The sequence below is a fragment of the Nilaparvata lugens genome, chromosome 14 (genome assembly GCF_014356525.2).
Source record: "Nilaparvata lugens isolate BPH chromosome 14, ASM1435652v1, whole genome shotgun sequence".
Classification (NCBI taxonomy): Eukaryota; Metazoa; Arthropoda; class Insecta; order Hemiptera; family Delphacidae; genus Nilaparvata; species Nilaparvata lugens.
The window spans coordinates 4,836,123-4,856,575 of record NC_052517.1 but is presented as its reverse complement, the minus strand read 5'-3'; the positions used below and the strand labels follow the sequence as shown (position 1 = coordinate 4,856,575).

At 36.5% G+C, this 20,453-nt stretch overlaps 1 protein-coding gene across 1 annotated transcript in view; it reads right to left on the bottom strand.

Moving 5' to 3' along the window:
- Positions 1 to 20,453, bottom strand: part of LOC111045704 (WD repeat-containing protein 75) — a 76,935-nt gene that overhangs the window by 35,703 nt on the left and 20,779 nt on the right. Inside the window, exons 7-11 of the mRNA XM_039440589.1 lie at positions 16,409 to 16,663; positions 11,068 to 11,249; positions 8,377 to 8,557; positions 5,957 to 6,392; positions 3,214 to 3,417 (exon numbers count right to left, since the gene is read on the bottom strand). Of these exons, the coding sequence (XP_039296523.1) occupies positions 3,214 to 3,417; positions 5,957 to 6,392; positions 8,377 to 8,557; positions 11,068 to 11,249; positions 16,409 to 16,663 (1,258 nt within the window). The remainder of the gene's footprint in view (positions 1 to 3,213; positions 3,418 to 5,956; positions 6,393 to 8,376; positions 8,558 to 11,067; positions 11,250 to 16,408; positions 16,664 to 20,453) is intronic.

Genomic DNA, 20,453 nt, shown 5'->3' with positions numbered 1-20,453 from the left:
TTTTCAGAGAGATTATCAATTTATATTGCCGGTTGCACAAAAGTCTGTTGAATTCTAACCGTGATTAATTCCAAGAGAACCCATCAGAGCAGTCTTTTCTGATTGGTTCTAGTGGATTTAATCAAGATTAAAATTCAACAGGCTTCTGTACAACCGGGCTATAATAGTGTTTTAAAAATGTTATACATACTGGAAAATGTTAGTAAATTTCTGGATTGTCTATTGTTGAGAATCATGTGAAATAATGGTTCATTTATTTATTGTTATTTCTCAAAAGAATTTCCAGAATAAATGTAATTCTGAACTTGAGGTAAAGTTTAACAATGCATTTCAAATATTTTATCAATATTTTTTGTAGTATTTATCAAAAACATTCATTAATACAATATTATTCTCAAGTCACTGTAAGGCTCAACTCACACTTAGGCGACTCAGGTCGAGAAGAGACTGGACTCTAGTGGAGAGCATGTGTTTCCAAATGGTGACACTCAGACCAGTCGATTCTAGTCTCCGCGACGTCACCATTTGGAAACACATGCTCTCCACTAGAGTCCAGTCTCTTCTCGACCTGAGTCGCCTAAGTGTGAGTTGAGCCTAAATGATTGTGAAAGAAACAACAGGCTTAAAGCCCAAAACTGTTCCTTTCCCAAATTTTTATAGAAGTAGTCCAGAAATAGGTTATGTTTATCACTTTATAAATTCTGTAAAATTTTGTAATATTCATAATAGAAACCACAAAACTGAATTCGATTGGTAGTGAAGTTGAACTAGTTCAACTAAGTTCTAACTTCATTCAACCTAATATTTGAAGAATACACTACTAGATAATAAAATATTACAGTGATGAAGTTTAGATACTGTATAACAATTTAGTAAATCTACAATGCCTTCTTGATAATGTTCTGTAGTGCTCTGTTGTAGTTTATTTTAGATTTTTATAAATTATATAATATTTATCTAGAGAAATTTAAAGTTTTTCAATTATTCTTCATTCACCTCACTACTATTGAATCGAGTGAATTTTCACTTCAAACTGTGAGCAATAAGTCGATTGAATAAAAGCATAGAGAAAAGATAGCAAACCAAGATATCCCATAGTTTGTAGAATTCAATCAAAGTTTGGAAGTGTTGTATCAAATTATGGTGTTGTGTATCAAGTTGAGATAATACTGTATCATATTGTGTTGATACTGTATCATTGGGTGGTCATACCATAGAGAAAAGATAGCATAAGAAGATATCCCATGGTTTGTAGAGGACATATTTTAAAGTTTGGAAGTGTTGTATCAAATTATCGTGTTGTGTATCAAGTTGAGTTAATACAGTATCATATTGTGTTGATAGTGTATCATTGGGTGGTCATACCATAGAGAAAAGATAGCATAAGAAGATATCCCATGGTTTGTAGAGGACATATTTTAAAGTTTGGAAGTGTTGTATCAAATTATCGTGTTGTGTATCAAGTTGAGTTAATACAGTATCATATTGAGTTGATACTGTATCATTGGGTGGTCATACCATAGAGAAAAGATAGCATAAGAAGATATCCCATGGTTTGTAGAGGACATATTTTAAAGTTTGGAAGTGTTGTATCAAATTATCGTGTTGTGTATCAAGTTGAGTTAATACAGTATCATATTGTGTTGATAGTGTATCATTGGGTGGTCATACCATAGAGAAAAGATAGCATAAGAAGATATCCCATGGTTTGTAGAGGACATTTAAAGTTTGGAAGTGTTGTATCAAATTATGGTGTTGTGTATCAAGTTGAGATGATACTGTATCATATTGTATTGATACTGTATCATTGGGTGGTCATACCATAGAGAAAAGATAGCATAAGAAGATATCCCATGGTTTGTAGAGGACATTTAAAGTTTGGAAGTGTTGTATCAAATTATGGTGTTGTGTATCAAGTTGAGATAATACTGTATCTCATTTGTTTTGATACTATGATACTTATGTATTCTATGGCTATGCTATGGTAAACAAGCTATCAGCGCATGCGCAGAGAAGCAAGCAGACTACAACATTCAATCGACCAATGAGAGCTCGGATAGTTGGAACTGTAACAGGTCGGATAATTTACCACGCTTCGACTGTGGGGCAGGAACTTGGAACTGGAACTGGTTTCTGGTACAGAATCTGTCAAAATTCTTCCAATGAGACGCGGAACTTTTTACCTGGTAAATAGTGAGTCGTACCACAAATGGTACAGTATCATCACAACTTGATACACAACACCATAATTTGATACAAAACTTCCAAACTCTGAATGAAAATTCTACAAACCATGGGATATCTTCTTATGCTATCTTTTCTCTATGATATCAACACACATGATACAATATCACCACAAAATGTTACAGTATCACCACAACATGATACAGTCTCATCTCAACTTGATACACAACACCATACTTTCATACAAAACTTCCAAACTTTGAATGAATCCTACAAACCATGGCATATCATCTGATGCTATCTCCTCTCTATGGTACCACCATAAACGATACAGTATCACCACAAAATGATACCGTATCACCACACATGATACAGTATCACCACAACATGATACAGTCTCATCTCAACTTGATACACAACACCATAATTTGATAAAAAACTTCAAATAATTCCCTCACTTCTAACCAAATTGTCAATCCTCTGGTCGATATCCTCGGCATATGATACAGTATCATCTCAACTTGATACACAACACCATAATTTGATAAAAAACTTCAAATAATTCCCTCACTTCTAACCAAATTGTCAATCCTCTGGTCGATATCCTCGGCATATGATACAGTATCATCTCAACTTGATACACAACACCATAATTTGATAAAAAACTTCAAATAATTCCCTCACTTCTAACCAAATTGTCAATCCTCTGGTCGATATCCTCGGCATATGATACAGTATCATCTCAACTTGATACACAACACCATAATTTGATAAAAACTTCAAATAATTCCCTCACTTCTAACCAAATTGTCCATCCTCTGGTCGATATCCTCGGCATATGATACAGTATCATCTCAACTTGATACACAACACCATAATTTGATAAAAAACTTCAAATAATTCCCTCACTTCTAACCAAATTGTCCATCCTCTGGTCGATATCCTCGGCATATGATACAGTATCATCTCAACTTGATACACAACACCATAATTCGATACAAAATTTCAAATTATTAGCATCTCACTAACCTTCCTAGTGGACTGCTCCACCAAATTGCCCATCCTCTGGTTGATATCTTCGACGAGGTCCTCATCCATCGACTCCTGTCTGACTTTTTTGGCAGTGAGCAGAGCATAGGGACCCCTCAATGCTTGACCGCTATCGTCCAAGGAAACTGCGGGTAGCGTCTGCCACGAGGATGTCGACGATTTCACGTCGATTGCTAACAATTCCTGTTTAACAAATGTGAACAACAGAAATTTTAACAAAAGATGAACAAAATCTTTAAAATTTTAACAAAAGATGAACAAAATCTTTAAAATTTTAACAAAAGATGAATAAAATCTTTAAAATTTCAACAAAAAGATAAACAAAAGATTTAAAATTTCAACAAAAGATGAAAAAAATCTTTAAAATTTTAACAAAAGATGAACAAAATCTTTAAAATTTTAACAAAAGATGAACAAAATCTTTAAAATTTTAACAAAAGATGAACAAAATCTTCAAAATTTTAACATAGATGAATAAAATCTTTAAAAGCATGAATCTCACTTTAAATGACGACTCAAATTCAAGACACCTGAAATGAAAAAATCTGGTGTGGTACACTCACACAACTTTCCTTGCTCATATTTGAAACTACGATCAGACTTCTGTCAGTATGTGTATATATAATTGTTTTCAGAGTACTTTTTCTTTGTGTGAATTGTAAAATTCGATTATTTTTTTTCAGTCGTCATTTTTTAAAGTCGTCAAAACAGTTGTTCTACAGATGAAATATCTCGACTATGTTTCTTTTTATGAACTACGCTACCTGCCTACCTCATGCACGAGAAGGAGGTTACTAAGTCCATTTCCCAAGGATGGGGTGGACCCTCCATTGGTTTCCCAAAAAGGAGACTTATGCCAGTTGATAGAGCTGATAAATAACTATACAGGGTATGAATTCGAAAAAAAATCGGTCAAGTTATTTTTGAGAAAATCGTGAAAAACATGGTTTTTTGCAATTATACGCCATTTTTCTCAAGAATATTAAGGAGCTCCTGCAATTTTCCCAGAAAAAAACTAATGTCATTTGATAGGGCTTATGAATAGCTATCCATGGTATAAATTTGAAAAAAATCGTTAGAGCCGTTTTCGAGAAAACCGTGAAAAACATGGTTTTTTAGTCACTAACAGCCATTTTTCTCAAGATTATTACGAAGCTCATGGAATTTTTCCAGAAATGAGACTCATGCCAGTTGATAGTGCTTATGAATATCTATCTATTGTATGAATTTGAAGAAAATCGTTGCAGCTGTTTTCGAGAAAACCGTGAAAAACATGGATTTTTAGTCATTATCCGCCATTTTTCTCAAGAATATTACGGAGCTCCTGAGATTTTCCCAGAGATGAGACTTATGCCAGTTGATAGGGCTTATAAATAGCTATCCATGGTATAAATTTGAAGAGAATCGTTGGAGCCGTTTTCGAGAAAAACGTGAAAAACATGGTTTTTTAGTAATTATCCGCCATTTTTTCCGCCATCTTGGATTGAATTTTATTGGATTTCTTATTGTCGGATCCTCAAGGACCTTAAGTTTAAAATTTCAAGTCAATCGGTTAATTAGGAATGGAGTTATCGTGTTCACAGACATACACACACACATACACACACACACACAGACCAACACCCAAAAATATTTTTTTTAGACTCCAGGACCTTAAAACGTATAGAAAACATGAATTAGGGTACCTTAAATTTTTTTGGAAAGCAATACTTTCCTTACCTATGGTAATAGGGCAAGGAAAGTAAAAATTGAAGATGAACAAAAATTGTAACCCATCTGTGAGTGAAGAAGGTGGGTTATTTATACAACAGAATGACAAAAGATTTGAAATTTTAACAAAAGATGAACAAAAACTTCAAAAGCATGAATATCACTTTAAATGACGACTGAAATTCAAGACACCTGGAATGAAAAAAAATGAAGATGAACAAAAATTGTAACCCATCTGTGAGTGAAGAAGGGTTATTTTTACAACACAATTACAATATTAAAAAATGTGTTGTGCTAAAAGGATGTAACTCCAAAAATACGTGTTGTGTATAATTTCGGATGCAAGAAGTTGCTTTTGAGAAGATACAAAAGAACATCTGTTGCTTATGGAAAGATACATTAAAGCTAATTTTGTATCTTTTCGGATGCAACAAGTTGCTTTTGAGAAGATACAGAAGAGCATCTGTTGCTTATGAAAGATACATTAAAGCTCCTTGTGTATCTTTTCGGATGCAAAACGTTGCTTTTGAGAAGATACAGAAGAGCATCTGTTGCATATGAAAAATACATTAAAGCTCCTTGTGTATCTTTTCGGATGCAAAACGTTGCTTTTGAGAAGATACAGAAGAGCATCTGTTGCTTATGAAAGATACATTAAAGCTCCTTGTGTATCTTTTCGGATGCAAAACGTTGCTTTTGAGAAGATACAGAAGAGCATCTGTTGCTTATGAAAGATACATTAAAGCTCCTTGTGTATCTTTTCGGATGCAAAACGTTGCTTCCGAGAAGATACAGAAGAGCATCTGTTGCTTATGGAAAGATACATTTTCAATAATGTTGGATGTTTTTGTTTGGGTAGTATTGTAGTCTAGTGGCGCTCCACCGATAGGCAAAGCTACAGGACCCGGCCTGTAAGGAGATGATGATGAAGAAGAAGAAGAAGAAGAAGAAGAAAAAGAAGAAGTAGTAGTAGTAGAAGAAGATGAATACCTCATCATAAATCTATACTAACCTGTGACTGAGTTACATAGTACAACTTGGACTTTTCCATCCAGCTGGGCAGTCTCCCCTCTTCCTCCTCAGCACCATCCTTCCCCTCATCCTCACCGCCACGCGGCACAAAAATGGCGGCCATGACAGGAGGAGAAGAAGACCTTTGTTCTCCGCCATCTTCAGCGGCGGCCATCTTGTTGTTGGCAGCGGCAGCCATTTTGTTTGTAGCGGCCATTTTGACGACGGGCATGCGCTGTTCCGTCTTGAACACAAACAGCTGATTGTCGGCTGTGAACGCGGCAAAGTGCTCGGACAGCGGATCAGCTGTTAGTGCTGTGACGTTCAGCTTGACACACCAGACCACTGACAGACTGAGCAGGTCCCACACCTGCAGGGTACTAGTGCTGGCCGTTACCACCATGTGGCTGTAGGGCTTCTGCTCGAATTCGATGAAACTGCAACGAGAAATTGGTGGCATTTAGTGTGGGTAGCATTAAGGAGCTGAATTTGTAGGTAAGTGTGATTTTAGGTTAGGTAAAACTTTATAAGTCTTGTCAATGTTGCTATTTTCGGCCTCCAGTCAGTTACATCAGCGCTACGAGTGTTTCAATTATCAACTACAATGAGCACAACTTTAATTCGTCCAAAAAAATACGGTACTGTTACTGATATAATTCAAAATTAATTTTATTTATTTATTCATTCAACAATGACAGAACATAAACACTATAGTGTGGTCCACGTTATAATGACAGTATTTGATCAACTTTGGTTTTGCTTTCCTTGTCTATCATTCGACAAAGTCGGTGGTACTATCCTTTTCTAGGTCCAACACGATGCCAATAATGTTTTTGACAGTGTAGAAATATAATTAATTAATGCAGAGAATTGGCATCGCTATTCTTCTATCTTTATTTACTGCCATTATAAAGTGGACCTCACTATAGTAGTTCTGTGAACAGTAGACCTCGCGTAGTCATAAGCCACAGCCTCCTCTAATACTGTTCATCAGAGTAAATTATGTCGTGTCGGCGAGATATCGGTGTGGAAGCGGCCAATGGCTGAATGGGTAGCCGTATCGACAATACTGAACATGTGTTGTAAACTATCACCAAAAGAAAAAAATGTCCTACAAGTCATACCGGTCAGCTCTAGTTGAAAGCAGAGAAAGGTCGAGAGAAAATACCATGTTACTTTCAGTTATTAATTTCATGCAATTAATTGTTTTGTTTTTTTTCCTACAGTTACGTTGAAAAGTGGCCATTGCTGCACTGATTACAGAATGCAAAGAATCACTTTTCCGCTCTAGTGCGGGAAAAATTTTTCTGCACTCCAGATTTGCAACATGGCAACGCAAAATACTTAGTAGGTTATATGGAGCAACAGTGCAGCAAAATCAAAATGAAGTTGGTAACAGTGACTGCTGTGGCTGCTATAGTGAGCAGAGGTGCAACCAAGCACAACGCGCTAATTATTATTCATTATATATTATAACCAACGACAACGAGGACTTTAGGATTTTAGGATTAAGGTTTTTATCAATAATAAAATTACACAGAAAAACATTTGATGGATTTCAGGCAATTTTACCCATAATTACCCACTTTTCATATTCAATGGTAACTGTAGGAAAAACTTAATGTGAAATACGTGCGCAAAGTTCCTCTGCTGCACTCAAGAAACCATTCCGCCCTCGCCTACGGCTCGGGCGTAAACGTTTCTTTCGGTGCAGCAAACTGACACTTTGCGCACTAGTTGCACAAATAACTATTTCGGATTGGTTTCTACGGTTTTGCATATTTGACGCCTAGTGAGATCGGACTCCCCAATCTCCCTAACCTAACCCACACAATTAATAATCCACTCGACAGCTGAATTATTATTAATAATTCTATAATCTGATTTTTTTTTAAATCTGAATATAAAAGAAAAAAGGAGCCTCCTTCATACGCCAATATTAGAGTAATAATCAGACTATAGAATTATTCATCATAAATCAGCTGTCGAGTGGATCATAAATTGCATGCCATGACGCATGCAATTCAATATCTCAATGTAACTTGGTAAAAAATGAGCAGCTGTGTACACTATTAATTGTATGCCGCATTGCATGCCTCATTGAATGCAATTTTTATGCACTATTAAATGAACTATTGATTGCGTGCAATAACGCATGCAATTAATAATTAAAATAACATAGTATTGTCTCTCAAACTTTCTCTGCTTTGAACTCGGGCTGTCCTGTTGCCAGATGTCTTGAAGGAGATTAGCTTTTGATGTTAGCATTTTTGATACACCAACCCCAACAGCCATTAGCCGTTTTCACACCGATATCTCACCGACACGACATACAGACAGGATTTACTCTGATGGACAGTATAAGAGGAGGCTGCGGTTTATAACTGCGCGAGGTCTACTGTTCACTACTAGTATAATTACTTGATAGGTTCAGGCCCCCTGGTGAGTGACGCTGACATCTCAACAGTGTCGGAGTCCCAGACAGTAAGACTGGCTCCAAAGCCAACGGCCAGCACTGACCCATCATACGAGAAAGCCACGGCACCTCCCTCCTTGTCGCGGTAGAAACCCACTCTGTCATTGGTCCATGTTGTCGTGTATTCTGCAACACAACATTAATCACACACTAATTATAATTAATCGAACAAAATTTCAACTATTCTTTACTTTCCCCTAAGCCTTCACTCTGCTCTTTCTCTTCCCTTTTTCACTCACTTTTTCTTTTCCCTATTTCTTAATAATATCCCATTATTATTTTCATGTACTGTTAAGCATTGCACACTCGGCCTTTGCGCTCAGGTTCCTCGAACCTTGCAGGGACTTCCCGTTTTTAATATAGTTATGTATAATCCTATTAATGGTATTTTACTTTTTTCATTTACAACCATTTTTGTCATTGTAATTATGTTTTTGGGACAAATAAAGATTTGATTTGATTTTGATTTGAAAAATATTACTGTATAATAATTATTTCAAATACATAATAAAAGCTGTATAAATAGAGCTAAGGTCTTCTGTTACTGCAAATATCAACCGAAGAACTAAATAGCAGGAGATTTGAAGAATGACACTGTGCCCAGACCGGTAATAGGATACAGTTTAGGATCTGAATCTATTTTAGACTAATAGGCAAAGTTTTTGGACAGTTTCATTCTTTAAATTTCCCTCTGTTATTTAGTTCTTCGGTCAATATTTGCAGAATCCGAAATGAAATGATAAGAAACATAATGAAAGTTACAGAAATATCGAAGAAAATAGACTGCATTGATACGGACATGTGGAGAGAAGGGAAAATACTACTGCAAATATTGACCTAAGTATGAAATAGCAGAAGTAAATTTGTCGAATGCAACGTCTGCTATGTAGTTCTTCGGTCAATATTTGCAGTAGCAGAAGTCTTAGTTCTTTTCATATAGCTTTCATTGAATTTTTGGAATAGTTATTCTTCTTCTACTTCCCCTTAGCCTTTTCCCACTGAGGTGGGGGTCGGCGTTTCGGGTGAGTCGCTTCCAGGAGTCTCGGTTATGGGCTTCGTTTGGTGTTAGTCCCTTCTCTGCAAGATCTTGGGCGACCACTTAGATGTCGAAGGAACTAGGTAGAGGGGTCGCCCAAGATCTTGCAGAGAAGGGACTAACACCAAACGAAGCCCATGACCGAGACTCCTGGAAGCGACTCACCCGAAACGCCGACCCCCACCTCAGTGGGAAAAGGCTAAGAGGAAGTAGAAGAAGAATAACTATTCCAAAAATTCAATGAAAGCTATATGAAAAGAACTAAGACTTCTGCTACTGCAAATATTGACCGAAGAACTACATAGCAGACGTTGCTCGACAAATTTACTTCTGCTATTTCATACTTAGGTCAGACCTTAGCAGAACCCCTTATAGTGAGGTCCACGATATAATGGCAGTATTTGATTTAACATTGGTGTTGCTATCCTTGTCTATCATTCCACAAAGCAGATAGCGCTATTGTTTTCTAGATCGTTGTCAAATCGTTTCTCAACAATGTAAAAATACAATTAATGAGAAAAAATATACAATCTGAATCAGTACAGTGCGTCTTATATCTTTCAGTTCCCCCCCTCTCTCTCTCTCTACCTAGCTCTGTCTATCACCGAGGAGGAGGAGGAGAAGGGTGCTATCTCCCGGCAGAGCTGGCTGAGACCCCGAGTCGTCGTTAAAACCGCATCAAGTGAGTCAATCCGCTTTTATGTATTTTTCCTCGGTCCTCCATATTTGTAAAACCCTCAAAGTTACCCCGCGTTGTTCACAATCCCAACAATAAAAATTCATTATTTAATCATTGAAAAATAAAATATTTATAATAGACCCAAACACTAAGCCCATGGTTTTTTATATTTTGTAACATTTTATTGTGTTTTATTTGTTTCGTAAATCTTTGTAATTTTGTTTTGTCTTGTTTTGTGTGTTTTTAATAAATTGAATTTGAAAGATTATTTCAAGCAAGAATGGACAGTTAATATTACATCAGATGAATCATTATCAGCTATACTCTGTAGAAGTCAGTGGCAAGGCGGAGAATCGGCAACGCTTTCCTCCTTTCTTTCTCCACTGCCATTATAACGTGGACCTCAATCACTAAAGTTCTTCTGTCAATATTTATTTATTTATTTAATCATTCAGAAATACATAACTTACAGAAAAGTAATATTTGCAGTAGCAGAAGTCCTTAGTCCTTAGTTGAATTGAAAATTTCTTTATTCATCAAAATGCACAAAATACATCTGAACAGTGTCAAATTACAAAAAGAATTATTAATATCATCACAAAATCATCCTTTACACATACAGAAGTCAAAAATTCTGATAAAAAACAAGATTCTAAAATCTTACAGTCAAATTGACAGCTATAAAGCTTTCATTGGATATTGGAAATAATTATTCAATTAAAATTTAAATTATAATAAAGCCAGCATTAGAAATCTATAAAGGAAGAAGTAGAAGGTAAATAAGGAGAAGTAGAGGAGAACAAGGAGAAGGAAGAGAAATATAAGAAGGAGATGGAGAAGAAGATCGAGTAGAAGGAGTAGAAGAAGAAGAATAAGATACTAACCAAAGTCTATAAATACGTTATAGACTTTTATACTGACCGCCTCTAGATCCAACGAGCATTTTGCCAGAGGTCCACACCCGGAACTTTTTATCTTCTCCAGATGTGACCAGCATGGTAGAGCTTCGCTTCTCGCCTGCCAGAGATCTGGTCGGCTGGAACCTCATAGCTGTCACTGCATAGTCGTAATGGGGCAGATTAATACACGTGTTCATCACAAACCTGAAAACAAATTATGCAAGGTTACACCATAGAGGAAAAATAGCGTAAGTAGATATCCCATGGTATAGGGCGTTTATGTCGCAACTTTTACTGTTATCCCAAGCCGCTATCATTCTTGTTCAAGGAGGTATTCATTGGAGGTATGATTATGACCTCCTCGATGGTAATAATTATTTCTATTATGATTAGACCTATAGTGTTTTGTACAGTAAATTAATGAATAAATAGACACTAATGAATAATTGTGTATCTTGAATCAATGAATGAATAAAAAAAACTGGGCAAATGGTATTTCTGTTGAACGTTGAATAAATTGCTATCAGAATAATATTCTTCAGTGTTGAACCATAGAGAAACAATAGCATAAGTAGATATCCCATGGTGTAGGGAATTTAGGTCGCAACTTTTACTGTTATTTAAAGCCGATTACTGTTGATTATTGTCGGTTTTCACTGTTTTGTTGGGGTGAGAGTGTATGAACGGCACAATTTGAGACACTACCAGTGTCACACAGCTTCATGGGAAAGAATTACATGAACTATAGTGAGATCCACGTTATAATGACAGTGGATTGAGATGGGAGAGCAGCGTTGCCGATTCTCTGCCTTGATTAATTATCTTTCTACATTGTCAAAAACAGATTTGGCATCGTTGTGGAGCAAGAAAGAAATTGAAATACAGAGAGGGGTTCAAGGATGTATACTGTCACCAATCCTCTTCAATCTCTACTCTGAAGATATAGTAGATAAAGCACTTGTTGACCAAGACATGGGCATTAAAATCAATGGTACGGCAATAAATAATCTGCGATATGCTGACGATACAGTTATTTTAGCTGGAACACATGAAGAACTACAGACACTACTTGATAAAATTGTCGCAGTAAGTAAAGAATATGGGCTGTCACTGAACATAAACAAAACAAAGTACATGCTAATCAGAAAAGCAACGCAAGACAATCTTATGGTATATGTAGAAAACCAACCTATTGAGAGAGTAAGAGAATATAAATACCTAGGAACAACCATCAATGCAAACAATGACAGTACCCAAGAAATACGAATCAGAGTCGAACAGGCCAGAAGTGTATTTACAAGAATGAAGAAGCTTTTCTGTTGCTGAGATCAAAACCTTGATTTGAAGATAAGAATGATGAGGTGCTATGTGTTATCTGTTTTGTACTACGGCATGGAAGCCTGGACCCTGAAGGAGATTGGAGGCATTTGAGCTATGGATGTATTGAAGAATACTACGGATTTCATGGGTGGAGAGAGTGACCAATGTAGAAGTGATGAGACGCATACGCAAGGAAAAATAGTTATTTGTGCATCTAGGGACTAAAGTGCAACTTTTTCTCCCTGAGGGAAACTGTTGTCAGTGACAATTTCCCTGAGGGAGAATAAGTACTTTAGTCCCGTGATGCACACAACATTTTTCCTCCACCTACACCAATACCTATAACAATGAATAATTTTACTACATCTTCAGACAATATGCGAGACAATATGGTAACAGTGACTGCTGTGGCTGCTATAGTGAGCAGACGTGCAACCAAGCACAACGCGCTAATTATTATTCATTGTTATGGGCAATTATCATTCTTCAATCGCGGCGTTGTCGGACTTCTTCCCATGTTAATCTTATGGGTTTATTTTTACTCCCTTGGGAGTAAAAGTGATCACTTTTCCCGCTGCGAATTATTTTTAGTCCCATGGGAGGAAAAGTAGTACTTTAGTATTCGATTCCAGGGTGTAAAATGAGACTTTTGATAGTAGGTGGAGGAAAAAGTAATTATGACAATTAAGACAAGAAAACTGCTATACATGGGACATGTTATGAGAGGAGAAAAATATCAATTGCTTCAAGTTATTATGCAGGGGAAAGTCCAAGGAAAGAGATCCGTAGGAAGGAGACGAAACTCATGGCTGAAGAACCTTCGGGATTGGTTTGGATGCAGCAATAATGACCTATTTCGATCTGCGGTCTCAAAAGTAAAAATCGCCTTGATGATTGCCAACCTTCGAAACGGAGACGGCACCTAAAGAAGAAGTGGAGCAAGAAAAGGATAGTACTACCTACTTTGTCGAATAATAGACAAGGATAGCAACACCAAAGTTGATCAAATACTGTCATTATAACGTGGACCTCACTATAGTTCATGTAATTCTTTCCCATGAAGCTGTGTGACGCTGGTAGTCTCTCATATTGTGCCGTTCATACACTCTCACCCCAACAAAACAGTGAAAAACCACAATAATCAACAGTAATCGGCTTGAGATAACAGTAAAAGGTGCGACATAAATTCCCTATACCATGGGATATCTACTTACGCTATTGTTTATCTATGGTTCAACAGAGAAGAATATTATTCTGATAGCAATTTATTCAACGTTCAACAGAAATACCATTTGCCCAGTTTTTTTTTATTCATTCATTGATTCAAGATACAAAATTATTCATTAGAGTTTATTTATTCATTAATTTACTGTACAAAACACTATAGGCCTAATCATGATAGAAATAATTATGACCATGGAGGATGTCATAGACATACCTCCAATGAATACCTCCTTGGCGGTATTCAAGTTAACTTGACCAATGTAAACCCTACTAAGGGGCGGTTTCCTAGCTCGGGATTTGGCTAAGTTCTAGACTTTAAACAGCTGGAGTCAGAAAATTGGCTTTCCGAAACGGGGCGTAGTCGCAGTTATTGTCATAGTCACGTTTGAATCAAATTTCGAAAAATTAGAAAATTGAACACAAAATAAAATAAAGAGAAAATAGTGTAAAGTTTCACCTATATTGAATTATTTAGGAATGCTTAATTTCGTCAAGGAAAAACTTTTCCAATTATAGAAATGGGAAAATAAAAACTGCGACTACGCCCCGTTTTTGGAAAGCCAATTTTCTGACTCCAGCTGTTTAAAGTCTAGAACTTGGCTAAATCCCAAGCTCGGAAACAACCCTTAATTACCTTAAATAAACATTCTGTTACCAAACTTCTAGTTTAGAATGTTCTAGACTCTTGTCAATCCATCAACTGACCTGTTCCAGGTCGTTAAAAAAAACTTGAATTCAAGTAAACTTGACTAATGTAAACCCAACAATGTAATGTCAAGAAGTGTACACTTTTCTAGAAGGTAAGTTTGTACTGCAGCGTTTGTTCATTTACGCAGCTAGAAAACGACACACTTTGGAGGAAGTGCGCGCCAAAAGCTTGAACCAAAGATTTCGAAGTGGCGTTCCATGGGAACAAGTAGTTTTGCACCAGTGATCAGTAGTCACGTGACATGGAACAATTTACCAATGGAACTGCAACAATTTACCTCTTACCGTGTTCCCAGAAAGTACCCAATGTTCTACACTCTTGTTAGGCCCGCCGCAAAGTAGACCCACGCTAATCCACGAAAAGCAACCCACGCCGTGGGATGTTTTGTAAACCATTGCTAGGCTTCTCTAAACATGCAATGAATAATCCACTTGTCAGCTGATTGATTATGAATGATTCTAATAATAATAATAATAATAATAATAAATTTGACTTTATTTCTGCGTGAAAAAAATACAAAACATGTGAAAATTAAGAGTAATAGAAAACTAAGCATGCAGTATTATCATTCTGCTCCACTATAGAAATACAATGAGAAAAAAAAACAAAAAACAATATAGCTAATGGCTTACTCTACTAGAGCTACACTGCGAACGAAAAATACATCAAAAAGACTACTCTACTAGAGATACAATAAAATAACAGTGGACAGCAACTCAAGATAGAGATTCACAAGTTACAAAGATTATAATACCTATACAACATGCAGAAATAAGTCATTACTGTATGCAAATGACCTTAAGAGAAAGGTCACGTCCGCATACAGGAGCACCGGACAAAACAAGCGTGTTCTATAGCAATGGTTTACAAAACATCCCACGGCGTGGGTTGCTTTTCGTGGATTAGCGTGCGTCTACTTTGCGGCGGGCCTTAAACCAACAATTCACCTTCTCTGTATCATATGACACGGAACAATTACCAATGAAACTGGAACAATAATTTATCACCTACGTGTTCCCAGAAGGCACCCAATGTTCAGACTCTTGTTAATCCATCAACTCACCTTCTCTGTATCATATGACACGGGATAATTTACGACTTACCGTGTTCCGGAACGTACCCGATGTTCTAGACCAATGGTCGCCAAACTTATGAGCCTATGAGCTAGAATAGAATTTATAAATCTCCTAGTGAGCTAACAAGAAATATTAGACTTTAGAAAGTACGGTACGCAAAATGAAATTTTCACACTTTTATTGCCTATAAAGATACATTTCTAGTGTTGAAATCTACTCATCTCATAGCTGAAAAGTTGAAATGTACATCTCAATGAGAGCAGTGGAACTCTTTTTGGTCATCAAGTACTTTCTTGATGATTGGAGCGTAGGTTGTAGCCGCCATTCTGATGCAGTTGTCCAAATGTTCATTAGTCAGTCTGTTCCAATATCGATTTTTTATGAATTTCATACTTGAAAAAGATGCTTCACACAAGTAAGTAGAGCTGAACATGGATAGCTTTCAACCTCAATGCAACTTGAATAATATTTGGATAGTTTTCTTTGGGGACTTGAGGCCAAATATTTCCAGTTGTAGAAAGTGATCTGAGAGACAGATCATTTTGAAAATCCACAAATTCCATTTCAACTGAAGCCTGATCTCCACCAAAATGTTTTACAACACAAGCTGCAAAATCTTCTGCTTTGATCTCTGCAAAAGAGAGTTGATGAATTGAAAATCTTGAAATCGTTTATCAAACTGTTGTCTCAAGTCTGGAAGAATTGCAAAGTATTCTTGGTTATTGCTGCGGTGCTGTGGAGGATTTTTCTTGTCATTGATTTTCTTCAGACTGGGAGAGTGTTCATATTCAAACTGGACGACATTCTTTTGCATGAGCATTTCTGTGAGCTACCAAAAACTACCCCACGAGCTACTGGTAGCTCGCGATCGACTGTTTGGCGACCACTGTTCTAGACTCTTGTTAAACCATCAACTTCTCTTTATCATGAGACATGGTTGGAACAATTTACCAATGAAACTGGAACAATTTACCTCTTACCGTGTTCCCAGAACGTACCTAATGTTCAAGCCTTGTTTGAATCGATCAACTGACCTTCTCTGCGTATCATCATACTGCCACATCTTCATGAGCACCTCCCTGGCGGTTTGTCGGTCATCACGCATCTCGACGGTGGCCATCCAGCGGCCATCTTGGCTCACGGCCACCCGCATCACTTGCATCAGTTGCAGCTGCACTTCGGGCTCCCTTATATAATTGCATTCACAGATGTCCATGCTGTAGGCCAGCTCTTGCCGGGTGAGGCTGATGAATTGGAGGTGACCGTGTCGACCGTTCATAACTACGCATCTACAAACAAAAGTGGTTTTAATTAGTTTAAGCATAAAGAAAATATAGCATGAGAAGATATCCCATGGTTTGTAAAATTTATTCAAAGTTTGGTAGTTTTGTATCAAATTATGGTGTAGTGTATCAAGTGTATCAAGTTGATATGATACTGTATGTAATTAATAACTAATATCTGTAATAAACTGTAATAAATAATTGATAAAAGAGATTCAGAAACAAGAAATAAGTTCTTCAGATTCAGAAATAATAAAATCTAACAATAAGAAATTATATCTAACAAATGAAAACATATATAGTGAGGTCCACGTTATAATGGCAGTGAAGAAAGATAGGAGAAAAACGTTGCCAAGTCTCTCCATATTGCCACTGACTGTACACAGCTGTTACTCAATTCATCCCATTAAATTTAATTTAATAATAATTATCATTTCCTTAATAAAATAATAAATTTAATGTCAAATTGATCAAAAAATATATTTTTTCATAATTTTATTCAAAAATTTGCTTTCATGACTGAGATCAGATTTATATTTTTATACAAACCTGAAATGGCGGCTAATTTAAAAAGCTGTGATACAAAAATCTGAATTTCGAAACAGCAGAAATTGAGTTATTTGGTAGGTATTCTATTCCAATTACCTTTAAAAATAATAGAAAAACAGAAATCCTATTTAAAAATAAGTCATTTCAATGGATTAATTCTGAAATAACTTTTCAATATTATTTATACCGGTACGAGTGGGTCTAACCTATACGGGTTAGGCTAACTTAAGCATGGATGAAGTCTAGGATGGTTAGTTATCAACTTTTAAAATGTAATTTCAGGTATTTTAATTTGTGTTTCTCATAAGCCCTTCTTACACTCTTACACTCCCAACAACACACTAATAATAGACAGTGTATAGGGTGTCTATGTTGCAAATGTGAGTGTTAACTGAAGCCGATAGTCCTAGTAGTTGTTTTTGGTGAAGCTATGTGACGCTGGTAGTCTCTCATACTGTGCCCTTCTTACACTCCCAACAACACACTAATAATAGACAGTGTATAGGGTGTCTATGTTGCAAATGTGAGTGTTAACTGAAGCCGATAGTCCTAGTAGTTGTTTTTGGTGAAGCTATGTGACGCTGGTAGTCTCTCATACTACCATTTATGAGGTCGTTTATGTTCCAAATTTCAAGCCGATTACTGTCGACTACTATCTATTATTAGTGTGTTGTTGGGAGTGTAAGAAGGGCACAGTATGAGAGACTACCAGCGTCACATAGCTTCACCAAAAACAACTACTAGGACTATCGGCTTCAGTTAACACTCACATTTGCAACATAGACACCCTATACACTGTCTATTATTAGTGTGTTGTTGGGAGTGTAAGAGTGTAAGAAGGGCACAGTATGAGAGACTACCAGCGTCACATAGCTTCACCAAAAACAACTACTAGGACTATCGGCGTCAGTTAATAGTCACATTTGCAACATAACGGTCCTTTAACATGGCTTATCACCATAAATGATACAGTATCACCAAAATTATCCAGTATCAACACAATATGATACAGTATTATCTCAGCTTGATACACTACACCATAATTTGATACACAACTCCCAAACTTTGAATGAATTCTACAAACCATGGAATAGCTTCAAATTCAAATTCAAATTTTATTCAATCCAATTCACAATATTTACAAATTATGAGAAAAAATAATACAGTTTAACAATATTAGAGTAATAAGTTAATATTTTATAAAGTACATAAAAGTCTAATTTATTAAACAAATAACAATAACATCAGACAAGAATTCGAACATGCTAAACCAGGACTAATTTGTGAATTTGGATAGAAAAATACTGCTTGCTGAGAGTACAAAACTCTACGTCTGCGAGCAGGAATGAATATCTGATAATTTATGAATTTATAGAGAAGTAGAAAAATATAAAAAGAAGAAAGGAAGAAAAATTAGCAACCAATCACTCACACATTCACACTAACCATGCTCACTCTCCAATTCCAGCTCATTTAGCCAATGCATAGCCACCATTATCAGAGTATTTTAACTAAGAAACCACATTGAATAAGGTCTCTAGATAGTCAGGCATAAGACCTCTAAGCCATCCAAGAACTTTTGTTTTAAAAACAAGTCGATTTTGTGTTCTCTTAATTTCAAGAGGAATATTGTTGAAAAACTTAGGGCCGAGAAATACAAACGATTTCTGGAAACAAGTGGTATACGATTTAGGAAGTCTTAGTAAATCAGATGTCACTCTCCTAGTTTGATAACTAGGAACATCCCTGAACAACGCATGACCACAGTTTCCAGACATAACATAAAACATATACAATACTTTGAAAACATAGATATATCTGAAAGGCAAGCATCTGAGACTCTGAAAGATAGGAAAAGAATGTTCATATCTACCCTCCTTCTTGATGGCACGAACTATGGATTTTTGTATAGTTATTAAGGGCTTCAAGTGACTAATGTAAGTGGAGCCCCAACAATTTATACCGTAGCTGATTTTTGATTCGACAAGTGCAAAATATAGCTGCCTCAGGACATTCATAGGGAGAAATTTATTCAAAAAGTAGAACTTCCTCAGCATTAACAGCAGATGGCTTTTTATATTAGTAATATGATGAGACCAAGTGAGCTTTTCATCAACAATCACACCCAAATATTTTAATGAGTCAGTTTGACCAACCACCTCACAGTCACAGTCATCACTCGCACAGCTACCATGAAACTTCAGTGCAGAAGGCAATGTCCATGAAGTTGATAGTGTAAACAGCATGTATTTTGTTTTTGAAAGATTGAGCTGAATCTTATTGTGTCTAAACCAGAGCAACAGCTTGTTCAAATCATCCTGCATTAATCTTACCAAATTGGGGCCATCCAGATCACAATATGCCAATGCAGTGTCATCTGCAAAAGATACAGGCATACCAGAGAACCTGAACGAATAGAGATCATTAATAAAAATGAGGAACAAGATTGGCCCAAGGACTGATCCCTGTGGTACACCACAGTCCACTACCTGAACCTCACTCTTCACACCTCCAATGGCTACATATTGTTGTCTGTCATTCAAATAGGACAAGAACCAGTCATGAGCCACGCCCCTGATGCCAGCATTATACAATTTATTTAACAAGATCGAATGGTTCACTGTGTCAAATGCCTTTTTTATATCTAGAAACAGTCCTGCGACACAGCGTGCTGGCCTGAAGTTGAGACCAGAGAAAACAACTGCCATAAACCTTTCAAGAGCCATTTCTGTATTCATACATTCACGAAAGCCAAATTGGTTACTATAGAAAAAATACATGAATCAAGAAATTCTAGAAGTCTCCTTTTCATTATCTTCTCCAACAACTTTGAAAATACTGACAGCAGGGATATAGGTCTATAATTGTTCAACTTTAATCGAGAACCCGACTTGAAAACTGGCACCACTCTTGCCAGCTTCATCCCAGAAGGAAACACCCCTGTAGAGAGACTACAATTGAAAATATCAACTAGAATTGGTACTATGGCCAGCGCAACATTCTTCAATAATCCAGAAGATATACAGTCACCCCCACAAGATTTACCATTTTCTAATCCTCTAATGTAAACTAAGAGCTCATCATAGGTAACAGCTTCAAGGAATATAGACTTCTGCTGATTAGTTTCCTTGAAGATATTATGATAGTCCATGTTATCAGCTCCACCATTAGAATTAGCAGCGACATCTCTGCCAATGCTAACAAAATACTCATTAAAAATATTTGACAATCTTTTTGCATCACTAAC